The sequence below is a fragment of the Fulmarus glacialis genome, unplaced genomic scaffold (genome assembly GCF_000690835.1).
Source record: "Fulmarus glacialis isolate BGI_N327 unplaced genomic scaffold, ASM69083v1 scaffold30006, whole genome shotgun sequence".
Classification (NCBI taxonomy): Eukaryota; Metazoa; Chordata; class Aves; order Procellariiformes; family Procellariidae; genus Fulmarus; species Fulmarus glacialis.
The window spans coordinates 1-23712 of NW_009217953.1; the positions used below are offsets into that span (position 1 = coordinate 1).

The 23712-nt window shown below is 37.9% G+C and overlaps 1 protein-coding gene across 2 annotated transcripts; it reads left to right on the top strand.

Annotated features, from left to right (window-relative positions):
• Positions 1-234: 234 nt before the first annotated feature.
• ENKUR (enkurin, TRPC channel interacting protein) lies at positions 235-13065 on the top strand. Of its 2 annotated transcripts, XM_009579876.1 has the most exons (7): positions 239-315; positions 3077-3226; positions 4803-4811; positions 5204-5216; positions 6428-6631; positions 8467-8613; positions 12741-12914. In XM_009579876.1, exons 1-7 carry the CDS (start codon positions 239-241, stop codon positions 12912-12914), a joined length of 774 nt encoding a protein of 257 aa, XP_009578171.1. The 2 variants fall into 2 exon arrangements, with proteins under 2 accessions (XP_009578172.1, XP_009578171.1); XM_009579877.1 differs by lacking the exons at positions 4803-4811; positions 5204-5216 and having other exon boundaries at positions 235-315; positions 3077-3222; positions 6405-6631; positions 12741-13065.
• The last annotated feature ends 10647 nt before the right edge of the window (positions 13066-23712 follow it).

The window sequence follows — 23712 nt, forward strand, 5'->3', positions numbered from 1 at the left end:
GGAAGCGGGATGGCGCAGGTTCCGCCCTCTCATGGCGCTGTTACCTAGCAACGGGAGACAACAGTGCGCCAGCCCGCGCCTGCCTCGGCGACCTGAGGGGGAGGGCGGCGGGAGGGAGCCGTTCGCTGAAGCGGCCGGGGGCGGGGGGGGGGGAAGGCCGGGGCCGAGGAGGGAGGAAACGGGAGGCCCCCTCAGGGAGGTGGGCGCTTCCCCGTGTCCAGGGCCCCTCGGCCGGAGGATGGCGGCGCAGTGTGCCCAGGAGAGCATCTATAACCTCCTGCCCCGCCTGGAGGAGAAGCCTGTCAAACCTCCCAGGTACGTGGGTGTGACTGCACCGCTTGCAGACACGGTGAGTGGTTCTGGCAAGGCAATACATCCTACGTGTAACAGGTATTAAAAAAAAAAATCTAGTTTTTGCGTAGTTACTGCCCCTCCTAATGAGTCACTGACTAACGACTGAGGGTTTACAGCCTGCTCCATGAGCTGATGATTCAGAAGCCTGTCAAACCTCCCAGGTACGTGGGTGTGACTGCACCGCTTGCAGACACGGTGAGTGGTTCTGGCAAGGCAATACATCCTACGTGTAACAGGTATTAAAAAAAAAAATCTAGTTTTTGCGTAGTTACTGCCCCTCCTAATGAGTCACTGACTAACGACTGAGGGTTTACAGCCTGCTCCATGAGCTGATGATTCAGTTTGATATCTTCAATGCCATCTTGTTCATTGACAAAGAATTTGCAAAGCACTGTTTCCTCACAGAGGAATTACATGACATCTTTTTTTATTTGCGCTTACAATTTTTCAATGAGCAGCTGAAAAGTTGGGGCTTTTAAAAATTTTTTTCAGTGCCACACTTCCATTCTTTTCATGTATCAAGGTGTGTCTTCTGACATTGTTTCTTTTGCCTTTCTTTCTCACCCCTTACCTTAAAAACATTAAAAATGCCTTTTGCCCCCCTACTATTAATTCCTTTGAGAGTTTTTGTAAAGTTCTTATTTGATAATTATGCAAACATATGTTGTTTTTCCCTATTATTTTGTATGAAAGAAAAATCTTACAGTTAGCATTCACAGTGAAAGGTTAACATAGGTCATAACTCAATAGCTTTAAAATGAAAAGAAATATTAGTGACACTCCTTGGAACAAAGATAGTTATCCCTTTTCAGGTGAAAAGGTTCAGACTTGTGAGATTCCTAGTTCTGAACCTTTTCCATGTAAAGATAGATAATACATCTTTTTTTGTTTCCAATGTGAATGAAAGATACTTTTGGCAGACAGAGGAAAGTGAAATGACGATATGGCAAAGCACGCACAGTAAATCCATTCCTGTCTTAATACCATTCGGGGATTTGGATACTGCATGACCATCAGGTTCAGTTTAGGCAAGGGATTCCTCAAGTTGGATGCAATCTGACTAAATCCTCTTTTGATCTCATTGACTTCTGTTGTTCCCGCACTTCCTGCCTTGGTTCACAATGTGCCAAATATCCAGCTGGTAACAACAGTGTCGAACCTGGTTAGTAGCGTGATCTGACCAGTTTTAACTAATGCATACAAAATCTAGGGTCTTTTTTTTTTTCAAATTAAATCATATATATATTTCACTCTCAACTGACCAGGTTGCATTATATGTAATCTTTTTGTTCTTTTTTTCCTTACCTGAAAACATGGTATAGTTTTTTCTGTGAAAGAAAAGCGCAACTGTTCATCAGCTTTTGTCTACCATAAATTAATATGACATGTTTCCTAAAGATGGACAGATTTTAAAAGGTACAATGAGGTAGCCTTAACTTCAGGAGCAGGGAGTTTTGCTCCTTCAGGAAAACACCTCTGACAGCTCAGTCCTTCAGATAGAGGCAAGATGCTGCTAATCAGCTAATGATTGGCGAACATATTTGCATACTTTTGATTAAAGCAGAAGTTACAGTGCCATATGCAACATTACACCAAAACAGCAGTGTGTGCATACCGTGTGCATACAGCTTTTCATATCTGAGCCCTTACTGATCTTCACATTAGCCGTTTCAGCTAGTGCCAAAACCACCACTGATTACAATAGTTCAAGATCATCATTTGGATCTGTGTAATGTCAGAAACATACAGTTTGCTGTGCTATTCCAGAGCAGTCATCCATCTCATCTAATCTCTTATAACAGTCTGTACTAGATGGTTCAACAGGAACATTGAGACAATGATACAGTGGACAGTAATAAGATAAACTGATAATCAAGGACATTCTGTCCAACTCTCAACTATGTTTGACACGTTTTCTGAAGCATGAGGTTTTACATACCTCTAAAATAATGTTTCATCCCATAGAATGAAGCAGCGAATGTTCTTATCAATACAGGTCTCATCTTTTTTGAAGCCAGCTGAGCTTTTCCTGAGATACGTTTGATTGCTGTGTTATGTAAGGCCCTACAATATACGGCAACTGCAGCTTCTGAAATGGCCAAGATACATTGGCATTTGCATCTTTCCCATACTACAGACTTTCAAATACAGAAAATCCAGCAAACAGGTTCATGATTACTATGTTCCTGTAGATGCACAACAGCTGCATATTTCGGATGCATTTTGGAATAAAAGAAATAGCCCTAAAAAAACCTTTTCAAAATGGAGTTAGTTAAAAAATAAAGACAAAAGTGTGTGATGCATAAGCGAAAAAAAAAAAAAAATCACGTTTCTGTCAGACTTTCAGTATGCAACACTCAAAGCAGTTTGTTTCCAAAATTTAGGTTTTGTTGAGTTTCAAAATACCTATTTTCAGTATTTATATGAACAGTGCATACAGGAACCATCTCCCAAAGTCTGATAATACTGACCTTGGAGACACAAGAGAAGAAGGAAGAAGCAAGCTAACTTCAGAATCAGAAGTACAACTTGTCAGTGCAGTGCTGCCCTTAGCCTTAGTATGGAGGTTGTATGAATGACGGCTTTTATTTGGGAGAGAGTACAAAACAAAATAGCTTAGGCTTTTGGCATGAACTACTGCAAAAATGTATATTCTTTGAAAAAGTATTTTTAATAATTTTCTGACCTTTAACTTTTTTATGGCTATTTTTTAATGTCTCAGGTATATATCCACATTTAGACCATCTGTGAAATCTGAAGTAGCAAAAAATAAAGCTCAGTGGAAAACTATGGGACCAGCAAAAGTTGCAGTGCCATCTCCAAAAAACTTTCTGCAGAAACATTCAAAGGAACCCAAGCTACCAGCAAGTAAGTGTAGACATGAAAGATATGAAATCTAATGTATTTTTTTAATTTTAAAATTGATAATATTAATGTTGAAAGTAACAGTTAGTTATGGAGAATCACATTTTTTTATATTTAAATAGTTTTTGTATGCTGGGGCAGTTTCCATTTTTCCTTTTATAGTATCTATGATACCAAAATTATTCTCTATTTTACAAAAATGTTTCTTATTTATTGTGTAAAATACTGAAACAAGCAACAAGGAAATTATATATTCGATTAGAAAATAAAGTAAGCGTTTACTGTCATGTGATACAAAACCAGCTGAAACATAAAGAAAAATTATATCTCTTTTGGCTGCAGCTATTCAGATGTTGAAGATGTGTTGATGATGTGTTCTATCCTGTTGATATTTCAATTTGTAATTATGTAGTTTAGATTTGCACGCCATTCTTTTCTGCAACTGATCACTAATATTAAAGTAAATAATACAAATGGGGGTATTAAAAGTGAACTAATTGTTTTCAATGATTGAAGAGATATGGGAAAAGTATGTGTGCCTTTCTTGATGTTATAACCAACATACAGCTTTTACTCTTCAGCACTCATCGTCGGCTCTTAATCCCGTAGGATTAAATTGGCTGGCAGTGTTCAAAGCACAGAATTTTTTTGAGAGCTGCATGTCACAGAAATAAGAAAATTGGAATATTTTGTTGCAAAATGCATCCTATCTTTGGGCACAAACCATAATTCTGGGTATAAGGAGTTGACAGTTCTAATGTTCAGCCTCATGGCCAGTTCTGCAAGGGTGGAGTGACCTTCTTAGTGCTGTTGGAGTTCTAAGTATATTGTTGTCAGAATTTGTGATTGACTTCTAAATTCTCAGCTTGAAATTGTTTTTAGCCTGGAAAAATAGAAAAGCTTAATGTACAGTATAAAAAAAAAAAAAGCTGTCTAAGAGAATGTAGGAGGCCTGCACCCAAATTTGCGTGGCACATGCAAATGGCTTTAGCACTGAAAATACAGGCTGTCCCAGGAAGCTTTGGAGGCTTAACACTTCAGGCAGTATGGATTATTAGAATCTTAAGGTAAGCTTTGGTTCCAGAGGTCCTGTAGGCATCCTGGGTCATTTTTCAATAAAGTCTTCACTTTTTCAGGAAGTCTGAACAGCGTTTAGTGTACTGGAATGTAATACTACATGACATCAGAGCATGAATGCTTCCAAGCTCAAGACCTTGTTAAATTACCACACTAGTGTTTTAGATGGGCATAGGAAAGAAGGTTGATTCACCAATAATTTGGAGCAGTCCATAAGATCCCTTTTAAGTACTTGTATTATAAAATTAGTGTTATCTACTTCAAATTTGCTATATATTAAGATACAGCACTCTGACTCATTTTTCTCAGACAAGCAGCTCACAATATTTCTATTTCAACTTGTTGATTCAGGGCTTCATAATAGCAATGTGTGCTTGGGTGTTTGCATTTGGAGTCAATGTACCAGAGCCTCAAAATGACTATGACACATCATAGCTTCGATCCAGACTAGTAATTTCATTGCCATGCCTAACAGATCTTGAGAAGGAACTGTATCATTAACTCAGAAAGTTCTTGTACCTTTGTTGGATGGAATTTCATACCTACCTCAGTTACGCTGCTTAATCACCTCTTTTAAAGCATGGCATTTTCATCACTTGGAATTTAACCAGTTATCAGTTGTCTAAATGGGATTATGACATTGTCTTTATGGTATCTGTGCCGCCTTCAAAACTGTGTTTGATCCAACTAGTTAGAAAATAGATTGCAAGGACAGAACAGAAAGATTAATTTTTTCCCCTAAAGTCTGGGATAGTGTCATTCTTTTAGAGTCTGATTACTCACCACTTCCTTACAAAAGGTGTGTTTCTTAACCTTCAGCTGAATCTTGCTGTATTACTGGACTCTGGCATTCATTTTAACCAAGCTCGGTTGCTGGCTCCAGAAGAAGTGGGAGCTCCCAAAACAGCAAGTGTGCACCAGTGTACTGCAGATAAGGGTGAGCCAGTGCTCACTGAGAAGCTTCAGAGATCTTGTTTCCAAAAGGACATCGTAAGAGAAACGGAGATTTAAGTCTGTCTGTCCTGAAGTACTAAGTTATGGCAAGCTGTCAGGTTTTAAAAACAAAACCCAGGAAAGCACTGGTTCGTGGGGTCAGTATCAGGAAACCAGCTGTTGTAGGAATGAGCTCTGTCACATGTGACATTACAGTTATTTTCTGCCAAAGAAGAACATGAACTCAGACAACCTGAATCAAATCATTATCTCTGATAATGACTGTGAGTTAGAGTTATATCTAGTGGGAAATATGGTGGGAAATGAATTGTCTTTCATCACTCACCTGAAGTCAGACTGCTCAGGAGACTACTGACTTTCTGTTGGTGCCCTGGAGGAAAGATTACGCTAAAAAGGAAGAGTTTCTATATTCTCTGGAGAAAGGATTGTGAGAAGTTGTTTACGAGTGTTAGGGAGCAGCAAGAGCAGGGCTTTTACCTAAGGGGAGGTGAGGCAGAAATTGAGGGCAACCACAGTGCAGGCTGGGCAATGACCTCACCAACAGGGTGCAGTCCCACCACACCAGAGCCAGGCAAGCAGAGCAAGTGGTGATGAAAATGTGTCCTGTCAATGGCCTAGTGACCATCAGGAAAGATGGGGTAACGGGCCAAGTCCATCCACTGATTCCACACAGCTCTTCAGGAAAAGGACTAGGGGCAGGCATGGCTGAGACAGCTCAACCAGGCACTGACAGCCCAGGGCTGAGCTGAAATGGGGTTCCTGAACACAAGGGTGTGGGGTGGATGCCCCAGGTGAGGCTGGGCAGGGCCATTAATGCCTAAGGGCCCTGATAACGAGCATCTCTAGTAAAAGTAGTTTTAATTACATTTGAAAGAAGTCACGTACTACTGCAGTTAAGAGGAAATGAGTGGCATAAGGCAAACCCATCTAAAACAACATAGTATTTCCTAGGTTATGAAACTTCTGTTATGCCAAACAAGCATACTCATTTTCATCATAATACATTCCCAGTCAATTCTTTCATTGTAGATACAGTTGGTTTCTATTTTTATGTAATTTTGTACATAGTTTTTCCCTTTTGGAAAATGTAATAACATTAAATTGCAAAGCTCTTCATGGTTATTGCTGAGAATGTTTACATGCTCAATTTGCAGGAAAAAAAGAACATGATAGTAAGAAATTGCCTGCATTATCAGTGCCACGGAGGACAGATCACCCAGTCATGGGAATTCAGAGTAAAAAGAATTTTATAAATACAAATGCAGTTGCTGCTATCACAGGATTGCCTAAAAAGCCTCAACCTATTTATGTTGATAGAAGACAGGGAGATAAATATCTGCTTGAAAATTCAGGACTTATTCCAAGATATATTAAAAAAAAGGTAAGTTTTATTAAATTATCGTGGAAATACTAGTAGCAATGCCTATTTTAGGTTCTCTATTGCATTCTCCTATGAAATGTTTATGATTCTTTTTGAGATGTTTAGATACCACTGCTGTTTGTGGTAAACCTTTGAAATTCATCAAGGAGAAATCACTGGCATTAGAGTTGTGCCTTGCCTTTGTTCTGTGTTCACTTCCTTATGCTGTCAGCAAAAAAATGGCAGAATGATGCTGCTAAAGCAATAGCATATGTGTTGCATTGGGAACCCAGGGAGAAATGGGGAGACCAACAGAGTTCTGTGATGAATGAATGCTGGCTCTTTAGAAAAGGGAAGAAGAGGAGGGATTGCCCTTTGGATGAAGGAGCTGTTCAAATATATGGGGCTCTTCTATGGAATTGGCAACAGGCTGTTTGAGCTTGTGGGTCAGGATCAGAGGAAAGGCCAGTAAGTGTCAAAAGCGTGTTTGTTATGGACCATCCAACCAGGTGAGGAACTGGATGAAATCTCTTTAAGGACCTCAAGGAAATCTTCAGATCACATTGCAGCTTCTTACAGAAGACTTCACCCTCCTTGGTATCTGCTGAAAGGACAACACAATGGGATGAAAGCAATCCAAAAATGTTCCTGGAGCATGTCAGCAACAGCTTCTTAACACAGATTGTGGATGAGCCAACCAGTGGTCATGCTCTTCTGATTCTGCTACTTAAAAATGAGAAAGAACTGGTCAGAGGAGGTGTGATAATCAATAGTAGTCTTGGTTGCACAGGCCATGAAATAGTTCAAGATCCCCTCCTCCTCGGGGACGCGAGTACAGACCCTGTACTTCAGGAGAGCAAACATCAGCTTATTCAGGGAACTAGTAGGTAGGACCCTGTGGGAGACAGCTCTGAAAAGCAAAGGAGCTTGAGAGAACTGGCATGCCTTTAAGGACAACCTCCTCCAAGCTCAAGATCAGTCCATTCCACTACTCAGGAAAACAAGATGTATCAGGAGTCTGGCTTATCTAAACAGGTAACTCACGACAGAGCATTATGCAAAAAGAGACATGACGTATGACATAACTCATGACAGAGAAAATGCAAAAAAGCCCTTGCAGTACCTTTGCATGGCTAAACAAATATATATAAACAATGCTAGTCATAGTGCTAACCAACATTAAAAGATTTGTGAATCATTTAGCATTTGGTAGAAAGAAGGTAGAGTCTGGTACCTTCTGGCAGAGCTAGATACGCTTCGTTTTACAAAGGATAAGGCAAAATAGATGTGTTCCCCCAAGTACATCTGGGATATTGAGAAATCATTTTTCCTCCCAGAAACACAATTCTGCCACATCGAGTATGGGATAGTTTATCATTCCTAACTAGTCCAATTTTCATGTATGTGTAAACACTATTCACTCTCTTCTATGGCATGCAATGTTCAGCAAAAATCAGAGTACAGGAAGACCTTTCAAAGAAAGTATCTAAGGAATGTGTTTCAGAACATAGAATCTGACCCCGTATAAAAATGTAAAATAGCTTGCTGTCATTAGCGGGTTTCAAACTCCTCACTTAACCATCAGTTCTTATAAGTAGATGTTTTGGTTTCTGGGTTCTCTTGTCCTCCAAGATTGCAAAAATACATTGAAGGGAATTGTTTGTATGTTTTGCTCAGGCTACAAAGATAATCATGTTTGATACTTCTAAGAACACAGTGATTTAAGATTTTATTGCTCGGTGGCACAAAATCACATTTCAAGCTGTCTTTGTACGTGTAATATACTATGGATGACAGGTATGTCTTTTTTTCCTTCTTAAAAGCACATGTAAGAAAATCCTTCCTTACCCCTATAGGATTATGGTGTTACACCAAAATATGTAACACAGAGAAATGAAGAAATGAAGAGAGCTCAGAAAGAATATGAGGCCGGTATCTTGGAGCATCTCAAGAAACAAGCCATGAAACGGCTATCTGATGAAGAAAGGAGAAGTCTTCTGCAGGTGCGTATTTTGATTTAGTGTAATTAGTAACATGTACAAAAGATTAATAAGGTAATGTAAGTCCATATGAATAATAAAAGATACTAGATTTTTTAAGCGAGGCAAATGAGTTAGCTATTTTTTCACTAGATGGAGCTGTAGAACAGTTGTAAACTGAACTGAAGGGAGCTGATTTAGCTGCAGTTTTAGTCCAGTTCGACAAGTACTTCAATTGTGTTAGATTGCTGTCCGCCTTAATGACTTGGAATTTCAGTGAAACTTCAAAGGAATGCAGAAAATCACCTATGTGGATTTAGTGACAGTTCTGACTCTCTAATTGTGAGTCATGGAAAAATACAAATTGTTTTGTTTTTTTTTTTCCTGATGTATAACATTGCCACTTTTATTGGCAGTTTCTGTCTTCACATTGTGCCCTCACTGACTAAAGCATAAGGTCATGCTTTAAAATGTGGCAAAAACAGAAAATAGGTTTAAATTGCAATATATTTGTAGAACTATGACTGGAAAAATTGTGTTTTGTCAAGCTGTTTTGGATACTGTCTTTCATACAGTTTTTATTGCACAAGATTTTCTAAAGAGAAAATACCATAAAAGAAGTAGAGCGGGAAAAAAGACATTTTAAAAGTATATCCAGTCCTTGAACTGGAATTTGCCGTGACCACATTTTAGCCAAATTTCCTATGAAAATGAGGCTTATGTTAGTGTGTTATCTGTTTATCAGTCTGTCCCTTAATAACTTGATCTTAGCAGCCACCTGAAACAAATTAGCAGATGGATGGACATCTCCAAGATGCTAAATTCCCACAAAAAACCCAGCAGAATATCTAGAGAGAAAACAGAGTGTCTAACTCACTTGCAAAGATTAACTGGCTAATTAGCAAAACCCAAAATAGCTAGCACAATGGTGGCTCTTGCTTACACAGCACGCAGTAGAAGCTAGGAAAGAGTATGGGAGAGATGTGAGGGTATTGCATTGACAGCAATATAAAGAACATAACAGCAAGAATGAAGATTAAAATATTTTTATGGTGGGAAAGGCATGGGACAAGCTGATGGTCCAGCAAGTTAACTCTGCAGCAAAAATATATGTGCAAAAAGGCATGCGAGTTCAGTTGCTCACAGTTCTGCATTTAGTTTGATTAAAATTACATTCTGTATTTTTAAAATACAGAGTGCACTGAAATATTTTTAATTGGAAAATTTTTAGATTTTTTTTATTAACTCAGTATTTTCTTTTAAATTTTTCAAAAGTTTGCTCTTTCATGGGCCAGATTACTTGTACAGTTACATTGTCAGGAGGAATTAGTGTCCCCAGGGTATGTGGCTTCTGCCCAGTGCTCAGCTGTAGACATATGGGAATTCCTGTCTTTTAAAATAATTGACATTGCTAGTGAACACGTGCACTATCTGATTTGAAAGAATATGTGGCAATAGATGTCTGAGAACAAAATCAAGCCTCATGAACTTACAAAAATAAAGGGAAATAATTTGTGCCAACATTTTTTTGAACTCTCTCTCCATTGTGCTTACTTTGGTTGGGATTTTATGAGAATAAAAGAGTATGTTGATAAATGCAGTACATATTTCTGACTGATCCAGTATGTATTAGAATTCCTTATAGAGAGTTATATACTCAGTTTGTGATCTAGCCCATAGCAATAGTTGTCAGCATATTACATTGCTGTCAGAGGAGCTGTGAGGGAGGTTTTTACGAAGGGAGTCATAATCTGGTTTTGATCTCTCCACTCTGTAGGCACAGAGTAAATTGTGATGAGTGCATTCCCTAATGTGTTCTAAAACTCACTGTTTTCAATGATTTCCAAACCATTTTTTACTAATGTACACAAAGAAGAATTATTTAAAAGAAGCTATGAATGACTATTATATGAAAGTTTTGGAAATACTGTATTTATTTTCATGGCTATCTATTTGTAAACTATATGTTATGCCTGGTAGACTAGGAGCTTTATTTAAGTACTTTATAGCCTTGGATAGCAAAGACAGGTAGCATTACAAGACAGTAAATAAATAGGCTTGTTGCTTTTAGTTTCACATGTTGAGGTAGGGGTTTTAAATTTATGTAGATATTTGTGTATGAAGATTTTTGAAATAACCTTTATGGACAACACTTAGATGCTTAATATGAATATGCAAAAAGCACAAATTGCTATGCAATAAATACACTGCTTTGAATCAGTAAAATATTAGTTCATATTAAAAAGTATGTTTTTCTTAGTATTGGCAGGGAGAGATCATTTTTTTTCTGTTAAATCAATTCATACAGTGGACAAAATCAGACAAGTTTTTAAGCACAAGAGTCCTTGAGTTCTGAAATAGAAGCAACAATCTTCAAAGCTAAATATGTATTAAGAATAATTCCTCTAAATTTAGCTTCAGTATGTTAATCAATTAGCCAATCTGAGGGAAAAGGTGGTTAACAATAGTGGAGAAAAAGGACATGAGACTGGAAATCACATCATGCCATAAAATCAGTGTGTCAGCTGAATCTGGTTTTAGTTACGGAGGAGAGCTGAAAACTTTAGTTCCCGAGAGAGTAACTTCAGTTCTTCATTTTTGAAGATACTTTGTGATCTCCTCTAAGGAAACAAAACTGAGAGCCAAAAACGTTTTGGAAAAGTGTTTTCTCACTGATAGCCATATTGTATTATTTACTGATTGTTGTATGAGTTCCTTTTAGTAGGGGTGATTATTAAGTTCACCCATATAGTTTTCATGAGGACATTTGATGCACTGAATAAACTCTACTAAATCCTCATATATGCATGTATAGGATGTGTAGATTTTGATTATCCTCTTGAGGTGAGAAAGTAAGAGCAATTGTTGCAGTAATTGTGAGGATGTAAAGACAAGTCTTAAATTTTATTTTTCCACCACAGTCTGGTTCCATTCAGCATATATTGGTGGATAAAAGATTGTCTGTCATGTCGAATTAACAGGTTTATGAGCACGTTTCAGATGATTGCATGGGGTTTTTTAGGCAGGGGTTTAGTCTTTTATATATGCAAGACACAGTTCACTTTATCTAGTAAGGTAATCCTTTGCATAGCAGTATTCAAGAGAGGTAGCAGTTATTGAAATTATTATTGATAGGGTCAGTGACAGCTAGGTTTTTTAGTCCAAATGATAAATAAGTTGCCTATAGATGTTATTGTAAATGTAGATTGGGAAGGGAATGCAATTATTTAGAATTTTTTCAAAGTAGTTCATAGAAGTTAAAATATTGTGGGATCAGTTTGGTGTCCATGGTCTGAGCAAAGTCTCAATTACGGAAAATGAAGCTGGTGGTGAGATGAACGGAAACTGCCACTGAATTTTGGCTGGAGTTCCAAGTATCGGTACTCTTGTGATTACTTAAGGTAGGTAACACCACTGTGTGTGACATGGTGATATCTGTGGTAGCCAGGTTGCTGTTTATGGGGAAGTGGTTTCTATAGTGCCATTTGTAAGATATTTCCTGTTGCATTTTGGAGAAGAGAAAGCATTTGAGCCATACAAGTTTTGAGGCAGCTTTTATGAATCCTAGTAGTTCTTCAGTGAGCATACTAGCATTAGATACAATGGAGCAAAGTTGCCTACCTGTAGATCATTGAAAGCATAGAACATCTCTTACATGGAATAAGGAAGAGTCACTCTTCATTTACCTTGTGCAGTTTTTCTTGAAGATACTGAGGACTGGAAATGAAGTGTACAGTCTTCCTTGAGTTCCTGGTAGGCTACAGAGTTAACTGTTAGTCACATTGACGTACTTTTTTTCAGTTTAGCATTTTTGTGGCTCGTCCTTCATTGGCTAGTTTAATTATTGTTTTGTTGCTTCTTAAAGACTGTATTTTTTTTCTCTCCAAGGCACAGAGTTTTTTAAAGACCATTCCTTATATTGTATCAGAGTGAGTCAAAATTATTTCTGTTGCAACTACTTTGACTTTTAAGCATTTAATTAATTTGGTCCAATTAAGATTATTAAACATTATCCATATATTTATCTATTATTTTAACATTGCAGTGACATTTATCAAATGCAATCTTAACAAAAAACCGTAAGTAGTTTATGTGCATATTATTCTTAATGAAGTAAGTTTTTCTCATATATTTCCTTTTCATGGCACTAGGGGCTGAAAAAAAACTGGGAGGAAGTGTACCATGAATTTCAGGGTCTTTCAGTAGAAATAGACACCATACCCAAGAAGCTATATAAAGAAAAGCTGGAATCGCAGATGAAACAACTGGAGCATGACATAGAAGTAATTGAGAAGCACAAAGTTATCTACATTGCAGATGAGTAAGGACTGTTTTTCAGATATTGCCTCTTTTCTTCTTTTCTTTTTCTCTATCCCTACATCTCCAAGAACCGCCCCCCTAAATTCTCAAAAGAAATTGACACCGCCAACTATTCAGAAGGAAATGTTCAACTAATAGAAGTATGTAGCTTCTTAGAAAAGTTGTTACATATAGCTCTTATCTGTATAATTCACAAAACGTTTTGACATAAAATTCTTAATTAAATTTTGAGTATAAACCCATGAATTTAATCTATTATTCTTTGTAATTTTTATTAACGACTAAGATTTCTATAAACATCATTAAAAAAGCATAAAAAATACTGTTTCATATGTTTGGAGCACTCCATTCCTTGCATAGCCAAAACAAAGTGAAATAATTGGCTGCTGAAGACAGCTTAGTAAATATAACTTCAGGGTAGGATGGCTTCTTGACTAGTTACTAAAGAGCAGTTGCGCTTTACTTAAAAGCTTGAGCGATTGTATTTCTAAACTGCTTGGCTTCTGCATAACATTTTGGGTACTCATTTTTTGTTACCAAAACCAATTTTTATAGTGGAAGCCCATAATAATATAGACTTCATGCAATACAGATACCACATGTCGCTTGCTGTGTGTGTTTATGTATAAATAATTCTGTAATACTATAGTAAATCTATAACTAAAGTAGAAAAATGTATTTTGATTGCTATTATATGTGTAATGTTAGAATGAAAGAAATACACTAACATGTGAGTCAAGACCTAGGCAGAAATTATATCAGCACACTATACTGCAATTATCTGCATAAAAAGAAAAATTGTTTTTCTTTCCTACTGCTTAACCTTTGCTTCAGAACATGGCTTTTTCTGTATGGTATCAATCATTATCACCAGCAGCTGTTGTGATATCATAGTATCTGACATCAGCAGAGGATGAAGTAAAAAATTTCAAATTAACTATTAAAAGCCAAATTTTCACATACATTAAGTTCCTTTCATAAATCTGTCAGGGAATGGCTTTGAAGACTTCACAGTGATTCTAGGCTATGTTTCTTGTGCATCTTAAACTTGTCTATGACAGACACTAGGAAAGCGTGGGTGAACAGGAATGTGTATTTTGTTCTTTGTAACTTATTGTTAAGCAATCATGTTTATTTTTGAAAGATACAAGCTGGAATAAAGCTGTGGTTTTGTAAAATACTAATTTCATTTACTGTTTACTCAAATGAATGACTTATGCTGTATATTTTAACAAAACCACACCAATTATAAGCACTTAATAACATGTCACATTATCTCCTAGTGAAGTACAAGATGCCTTTCTTAAGAAATGCAATATAATCAAACGTGGCTGTTTCTTGTGGCTTAAAATAAAAATCTAGATTTGACTCCAAAACAGCGTGCATTCCCACTGCCTCACTCTCAGCTTTTAGTTACTCATAGACCATGGGGCTGAGTTAGGCTGAGGATCTGGATTTGGTTCTTCCATTTATCATCGGTGCTAACTTTATGGAAATGCAAAGTAGGTGATGGCCTATGCCAAAATTTGGGACAAGCAACTAGGCCACACTTGGAAACATTCATCATTCACTGGTAATAGCAACTTGTTTTTAAAATTGTCAGAAGGATATTAGTATGTTATTGGGAAGTTAAGAAGTGAACAGGAAGGGATGCAAAAAGTATTCCTGCTTAACAGGAGAGGGAGAGACTAAAGCCAGTGCACTTCTGTAGCTGAGTGGGCTGTCACTAGTGTCTTCCAACAGTAGCGTGGGGTTTTGTTGTGCATAAACCTCATATAGCACTTTGCAGGTAGCTCCGCAGCCACATGGGATGTTCCCCTCTTGATACATGTGAATAGCTTCTGTCACCCTGTGGGGAAGTTATAACTCCTTCCATCTATTTTGATGTGTATTCCCTGCGACCTAGCAACACTTTTGATTATGGAAAAAGTAAATTATAATGAAAACCATTGAAAATACACACAGAAGGATAACATTCTTACCCTTTAACTCTCTCTGCGAAGTTTGACAAAATAAACTTACAGAATCCAAAGAATGTAACTCTGTATTTATATGTTCAGGAAATGCCAATAATTGAAGGTGTAATGTTCAGGAATCAACTAATATGTACCATCAGTATAAAGTAAAAAGGTGAGTAAACTCAATTGTTCTGATAGAATTGTTTCTTCCTAATAGATATTAAGTATTAACAGAAACAAGTCTCAAATTGTTTTTACTGGGCAGCTTTTCTCCAGCCTGTATCTTCAGAACTGTGAGTCCTGAATATGATAATCTGTTTCTGGAACTCCCTAGAGTCAAGTCAGGTTGAGACGTAGCGTGCAGACCTGAGAGCAATACTTTTGCTGTGATATTTTGAAACAAAAGGAAATTATAATGTTCTTTAGTTTAAAAAATGTTTTAAGCTGTCTTCTTGGTTAAAAAAAACCACTAGTGTATAAAAACATAGCATCGTGGACATTTCTTAACATCGCAGTTTAACATTAAGATGTCTCTTGTGACTTCGATTTTACTTACAGATTAATTAGTTTTCATCAGCAGGAGCTTCCAACCTCCCCCATCTTTACTATGGCATTTTTACTGTGACACAAGCTGCTGGAAGCTTTACTGGGGTTTTCAAATATTCTGAGCACTTGCTGAGGGTGCAAGTTGTGTAACTAAGCAAATGTGTTAAGTGTATAATTCAAAGTTACTGGTGCCAATGGTAACATTTCTACTGACTGCGACCAGCTGCACGTGATTAAAGAAAAGTAAAAAAACTCAAGATTGATCAAACACTTTCCTACGAACAACTGCGTTTAGAATAGATGGAAACCTTTTATTTTTCCACACTTGGTCTTTCCAAATCATAATTTCTGGGTGTTTCACCTTCATATATAGACCGTAGAATTATACCAGCCCTAGCTGGAATAGGGTTTAGTCTTCAGAAATTCAATACATTTTTGCAAATATAAAAGTGAAATGTCAATAAAATTGTTTATTGTGGGCTATCACTAAAACAGATCCAAATCACACAAGCTGTGGGACTTAACACTTTTCTGTAGTGAAGTTTGAACTTCACCCTGCAAAACCAGCCACTGCTATAGGAGTTCTGTCCACAGGCTAAAAAGTAGCGTTAGCAGTGGAAATGTTCTCTAAATTCACTAGTCAATTAGAAATAATGAGAAAGAAAATCCTCAAAATGCTTCTAGTACTTCATAATTGTTTTATCAAGATGGTATTTTTAAATGGTCAATATTAAATCGGATAACACATGCTAAACACGGGATGAATGCTCTATTGGTCAGTAGGAGTTGTGTTGCCACAAACTGAAAATATTTCCTGTTGGAAGTTGTGCATGACAAAACTGTGTGTCTATTTTTTAAAAATAGCAACATGAAATTATGATAAATATCCCGCTGGCTGTTCTTCAGAATGAAACTATTTATATCCAGGAAGGAAGGGATCAGATATGGCATCGTCACAAACACAGGGAGTTCCTGATTGCGTGGCTCTGATAGAGCTGCCTCAAGCGAGCATCAGATCTGAGAGGAGCATATGGGCTCCATGTGGCTGGTCTCAAAGCACGGTGGTTTCTTGGGCTCTGCATGCATTCCTGGGGACTAAGTCTGGGACAGTTCCTCAAAATCTTCCTTGCTGAGGAGTAACCTCATTCCCCTCACGAAACAGGGCAAAATTCTGTGGGAGAAATAATATGGGAGAAATTCCTCACCGATTTCATTTTCCTTAGTCTTTGTAGATGGGTTTTATTATAGGAAGGCATGTTCTGGCCCTCTGTGTGTTTTTGTGAAAAACTGGCGTCACAAACTGCTGCTGTGATCATTTTGCCACAAAGCTAAAATCTAGCCCTTTCACTGGCACGTGTTTCAGGGAAAACAACATATCTAACAATTTCAGCCCTAATGAAGGCAGACATCTTTCAGATAAGAAAACTTCAGATATATGCAGATTAATGGGAATCCTAGATAAATGCTAGTCCTAGTCAATGCTTTCATCCTCGGCTTTATGATGCTTATAATATTAATAATATAATTACCAGAGAGACAGGTGGCAAAACCTATTATTAAGGTTGCCTGACATTTCCTGTAGCCAGGGAAGCCAGCTGCTGAGCTCTGCAGCTGATGGGGATCACCCACCCCAGTAACTAGAGGCATATTGAGCCTGACCAAGCTAAGGAGGACTGGCCATTTCTCCCCATGAGTGGACATCTGAGGTAGTGATGTATACTTGACTGCTCAATGCCTAGACTGTAATTTTTTTTTCATTCTGACTTCATCTTGCTCCAGCTCCTTTTTGTTATGTAATGTTATGCAAACAAAATGTGAGTAAATTCAGGGTTTTCATCCTCCAGGCTAAGCAGCGGCATTATGGTAGGAATCCAAGGTGAGATGAGTTTCTTGTTTCTGTTTTATTCTTTACTGTTTAAAGGATGCTGAGGTAAATGTGACTTCCATTTCACCAAGTTATAAAAAACATACTTTCTTTTTCTAGACTGTACCTCCCAACAAATGATTGTAGATGAGCAGGCATAGCCAAATAGTAGATGATATTTATGTCAGCTGGTCTTGTGGATGTTGCTGTGAGGATGAACTTCTGTTCAGTCACAGTAGTAGCCTGTGTTATTAACTCATTATTCCATGCCTGCCTCCACACTGACTCCACAGCATGGGGAAATTCGTACAAACATGCAACACTGTAATAACTGTCTTAAAATCCTTCCTCAAATGTTCTTTGCAACAGTGCCCACCAAAAATTTAACACTTGAGCTGCTGGTGAGCTGACATTAGGGCTTATCTCGCTGACCTGTGCAGTTTCCTTGAACTCCCTTGGCACTGTAGCCAGTTGTTTCTTGTCTTAGGCTTAGATTGTAAGTTATCTGTCATGTGGATCATCTTTTTCTCTTTTTGCTTAGTGTCTGACACAATAAAATTTTTGTCCGTGAGTAGAGCTCCTACGTGCTTATAATAATAATAAATATGATCATCTGGGGATGAATTAAGACCATGCAGTAAAGGGAATGGATTCAAGTTGTTGACTAAAAGGATCTGTTTTCCAAGAACCCTCATCTCATTTGTTTCTGCAACTGGAAAGTAGGAGTTGAAGGAAGAGAAATGAGATTTAAAGCACTTAACTTATTCCCTGGAGCAATATGATTTATTCATGTCTTTGTCATAGAATGTTTTTGAAATGCAATGGTAAATGACTTATACCTGGCTTTTTCACTGGTAGCCATTAATACTGCATTTGTCATTCTTGGGGTTCCTGATTTCTGCAATTTGAGCCCATATGTTTTAAATACAGGATATGTGTGCCTAAAGTTAGAAAATATGCTTTGAACCTAGACAGCACTATATAATAGTTTGAAAACTATTGTCTCAAACTGGTCACTCAAAATTAATGAAATCAATGTTTAATTTGCTCTTGCTAGGTGAGAGCCCCCATACGGAAAATTCAGGTGACTCAATCCTCTAATTCCCAGAGCTGCTGTAAAGATAGACAAGTACCCCTAGAACTGTTCCCGTATTGCTTCGAGGGCTGTATTAAAGCTGAGGAAGCAATGTAATAATTCTCTCTTCAGAGGAAAAAAATTCAGTAGTGTTCAACATGTTGGCCCCAAGCACTGCACAATGAAGAAACAACCACGTTTTGCTGTTTGCTCGAGAGAATGGTCTGTCTTTTCCACAAACGATAAAATTAGCAAATTGTCTAAATCTAGCATTCCAGCGCCCTCAGGGAGCGGGTCATTCTGTGCAGCAACAGAGCTCAGGGGTTGGCCGGCCATGAACATTGAGCTGCCTATGCTACAGGAGATCTGGACCAGATTCTGCTTTTCAATGCACTTTTGTTACTGCACTGTTTATTATAAGCAAGCTGTGAAGTATACAAAATTACATCAGAGACGACTGAGCTATTTTGGGGGGAAAAAAGAAAAAGTCCTTAAACTGTTAGATTCTTTTGTTTTGCAGATTTTTCCAAATTTGCTGTAGTTTATTAAAAAAAAAAGAAAAAAGAGGGATGAAGCCAAGTGAACAACCTTTAAAAAGAAAAAAACTTGAACAGTTAAATTAATTACATTGGGTGTGACTCACTATATTCCCTGACTAGTTTTCATGGCCATGCGTGATGAATTTGTCATAGGATATGATATAAGCAGCATTTCTTGAAAATAATGCTTTATCATTCAAATGTCAATACTTCTCAATAGCTGGTTAGGGGAAATATTTGCATAATACTATGAGGGAAATAAAGTTTATTCTAGTATTAAAGGACAAAAGGAAATTTTTGTTTGCATTTATTTCAGCTATAAAGAACTCTATATTAATAACATGAACCTGAAAAGCAGGAAGAGTATCTTCAGGAGCCAGGAAATTGCAAAGTGAAGCTCTCGCTGCTCTAGTCTGGCACAGTGAGATTAATAACAAACAAAAATGTAGTTTTGTATTAAAGATGTTTATCGTGGACCAAGTAAGTCAAAGCCCAGAATTCTGTCAAGCAGTGCCTAACACTGATTTAAATATCATAAAAAATTAAAAACCAGACTAACATCTTGAATGGCAGCTTTTAGGCATTTTCTTGATATCAAAATTATTGTAGTTAATTTTCAAAGCCTAAGTCAGTCTCATAGATTCAGTACAGGTTAACTGCGATAGCTAAATGCTCTGAGTTTCCCTCGTGGATCTTAGATGCTGCAATTGCTTTAAAGCTGAAGCTTCCAATTCCCCAAGGTGCTAATTCTGCTGAAATTGAAGGTGGACAGAAGCTAGATTCCAGCTTGCAGTGCCACTCCATCACCTGCACAGTGCAGTAGTCGCAAAAGGGAAGTATAGCATCTATACTCCTGTACATCGTAGGATGTTACCTAGCCCTGCCTAACTGGACAGCTTTTCCTACGGTCTCCCTAGGTTCTTGAATGTCGGGGAATGGTTTGAAAAACTGCTTCATGTTCTCCCACGTCTGTAACGCTGTCTGGCAAATACGTTCTGCTGCACTCAGGGCCTTCAGCAGCCACCCTATGGACTGGGTAACTGCCTCAAGTGATGCAAAAGAATGCAAAATTCTCCAATATATTAAAGCTGGATATGAAAGCAATTTAGAATTGCTTTCAACATGCCCTAAAGTACTGTCTCTGCTAGACTTTTGTTTTTAATATTCTCTTCAGTGACCATTTTACCCAAAAATGTCTTTTTCTGCAACAACTGGGGGGGGGTTCGCTTACCTTGTAACCACTAAGATATGCAGGTTTATGCTTGATAAGATTGTTTACAGTTCTGCTGTTCACATAACAGCTGCAGCAACAGGCAGAACCAGAATAAGAGCTCTTACTTCATTAATTGGCAAGCTTCAACCTAGGTAAGCCATACCTCTTGAAATATTCTGGATTTTCATGCTTTTCTTGTCTATTTTTGGTGTTTAAACTGAGTTGTCAAATGTTTATTATAACTTCTTCGGAGGAGAATACATAATGGAGTTGCAAAGGTTAACAGGTAACTCCATGATAATGTTTGTCTTGGACTGCTTTCTTGATATATCCTTGCCCCCAACCTTCTATTTTCAATATTTCTTTACATTAGAGTTGTGAAACAGTGGATACTACATGTCCTGCTTTTATCAGTAACAGGGTAAGAGAGGAAAAGATATGTAACTGAAATCATAAAGTTCGTTCTGTAAAGGCCCAAGATATAAATACATTCGTAAGGGATTTGCATATAAGTCTTAACTCTGCTTTGTTTCTCTGTGTGTCGCTTCTTCCATCTGCTCCTTTATGTCTTTTGGCTATGTGTCCAGACCTACCCGGACCAACTTGTAAGTATGACCTACCCTATTTTCTTTGTTCTTTCCCCCTTTGATCATTTCCCATGGTTGTATATCTAAAAGTGTTTATTCTTTTTGTCCTATTTTTAGTTTGTAAACAAACAGCTAAACAAAGATAATAGGAAAGTTTTTCAGAATGCTTACAGCCTTTTTCACAGTTAAGACTCTGATATCATGTTTTAAATAATCATATTTTGGCCCTAATTAAAACAGACTTTGAAAATCTATTCTAAATTCATTCATTCATTCTATACCAGTTCATACTGTAAAAAAACAATGTAAACATTGTAAACATTGTAAATGCATATATCTCCACAGCAAAATCCTTAGCAGCTTAATTTCCATCATGCACAAAGAACCTCTGTAATTCTAGTTTCTTTTAATTCTGTGGGTTTGCAGAACCATGAATTTGTCTCACTTGCAACAAAACTAAAAAAAAATGTATTACATTTTATGCCACTGAAAAAATCTTACATGGAGAAGAGCAACTTTGTGGATTAGACCGGTGGCTGCTGATAGCAGCACTACCCTTCAAATTGTACCCCAGCTAAATTTATCTAGTTTTTCATTTTCATATTCTTATTTATTGTTATTAGCGAGACACGACACTTCATTACACTTCTTAAATGAGCCCTGTAAAATTGTTGGAAGAGAAGAATACCAAAAGGAAGGCTTGACAGTCGTCCAACCTTGACGGGAAGAACAAACATTTCCTGCTTAAGTTTTTCAGCACAATGCCAGAGGAATTTATTTTTTAGTATCTTGTTCATGTTAATCTTTTCCAAATTGTTAAGCTTCTGTCTGTGGTGTAGTTAGAACAATCTCTTGTATTCCAGTGGTCTGATAAAGAATGTGGTTAAAAAAGACAGAAAACACTGTAATAGTAACCCAACTAGTCCAAAAGGTAGAAGAAACCAGTACTCATACAGCAGTGCAAAACTAATCTGAGTTTCTAGCTGTAATCCAAGTAGCTTCAGAACTATAGAGCCCAGTTCTGTGATGTTTATGCAACAACAGCTTTATCTGTAACATGGTGGTAACTAAATCAGATTGCATTAGCTTTAGGGCGAATGTGGGCTTTAGAAGGGGTTCTTGCCCACCTCCAAGCAAGAAGAATCTTCAAATTTTCAAAAGTGATTGTGGGTACAAATCAGTAGCATTTAATTCTGAAGTTTAGATGAAACATTAGACTTTCTTTCTCAATAGTTGTATGAAATGTTGACATGCAATTGAAATGCAAAAGTATTTAGGGATTTTGCCCATTATGAAAATCTCCTATGTATTTTACAAAAATATTTTTATTTACTTTATGTAGGTTTGTACAAATCTGCATATGCTGTTTATCAAATTCACTACTTTTTATTAAGTTTATTTTAAAGCACTGTGAAAAGGAACTATTTTTTTCCAGCATACCTCAGTCTTCATATACAGGCATCACTTCTGAGACAGACATCTTCTGGAGTCGGCCTCTGTCACTTTGTAAACCTGGTCTTCTGTTCTTTCAGACATGTTGTCAATTATAGCAATAGCTCTTCTAAGAGTAGTTCCTTAACCCACCAAAAAGCAAACAGATCTGGCTTCATATAAGAAACAAACCATTTATCACACGATAATTTTCAATTGCTTTAGTACTTAGCCAGACTTTAATTGGTGATTCATTTATAGAAGCCTTCTTAATGCCAGATTCCTCAGCTATTCATTGTCCTATCAGTTATCAGTAAGTGCACTAACAGGATGCACCTAAAAAACAGCCCACGTTGGGACACCAAACTTCTACTGTAGACACGCATGGTGCTCTCTGGATTCATCTGCTATGACTTGTGACCTACAAGTCTCAACGACTACATTCGAGAAAGCAGAGTACCAGATTGAAATGTCTTCCTACTTGGTCTGTAAGAGCCCCTCAGGTATCACTAAGCGTATTTCATTATGCCCAGGTCTCTCCTAAACCCAACTTTTTCTTCCTCTAATAATTTCTAGTATGGGAATGGCAGAATTCTAACAGTTGTATATTTAACAGATAAATACCACAAACTATTACCAGCTTTCACTTCTAGGGAAGTGGAATATTTTCCTAAAAGCTGGAATTTTACCCACAGTGGACTGAGAGGCTGTTAGCGTTTTTTCCAAAAGGTAGGATACAAAAAGGATAGAGTGAGTCCAAATTTGAACTTCTTATATGGATATATAAAGGCAGGCAATGATCAGAGCAACCCAAGAGAAGAAGTTCCTTCTCACCTATGAGGCTGTGAAAGAAAAATATTAATAATAATTTTTTACAAAATTGGAAGGAGGATGGCACAAGGCAACATGGTTCCTGATCTGTTCTCCTTCTACTGGACAGACAGCATGAGAAACATGGAGGTGGGCTGAAGGCATTGGGAACACACCACTTGCTCCAGCACGTACGCAGTGGTGGGGACGAAGGAGCACCAGTTCAGAAGTCAGCAAAGATGGAAAGCAAGATTAATGAATTACTGGAAGTTTGCTTTCTGGCATCCTATTTCCCGCCCGGATTATAAGCAAAAACCTGTTAAAATGTCTATTTAAACCACACCAGCTTAATCTAATCTGCTGAGCTATGTCCAAACCTTCCCAGCAGGATGCCCCATCCTGCCAGGCTGTCTCGGCGGGCCTGCCCCTGGCGCTGCCTTCTCCCAGCCGCACCTACGCCTGTAGCTGCTTCCATCTCGCATCCCATTTCGTAGACGAGGCTAACCCGCCTGCAGACACCGCTGTGCCCTACGCGGTGCTTTCTGAACACCTGTCCCGTGGCTTTACATACAGTTTAGCTTATGAGCTACAGTCCGTGTTTCCTCTCCTCATTAGAGACCTTTAGCAATTAAGCTTATCTCGTCATGGCATAAGAAAAGCTGATGAGTGCCTGTTTGTGAGCCCCGGCCGTCGGCGGGCACCCGCAAGCGCTGTTCCCCAGGCAGGCGGGGAACCGGCCCCAAACACAGGGGTGCACCCCGGCGCGGCTCCACTCCCGCT

Coding starts and splice junctions, on each gene's coding strand:
- ENKUR (XM_009579876.1), top strand. CDS start 239: ATGGCGGCGCAGTGTGCCCAGGAGAGCATCTATAACCTCCTGCCCCGC. Junction 316..3,076: donor AAGCCTGTCAAACCTCCCAG/GTACGTGGGTGT, acceptor TTAATGTCTCAG/GTATATATCCACATTTAGAC. Junction 8,614..12,740: donor AAAGGAGAAGTCTTCTGCAG/GTGCGTATTTTG, acceptor TCATGGCACTAG/GGGCTGAAAAAAAACTGGGA.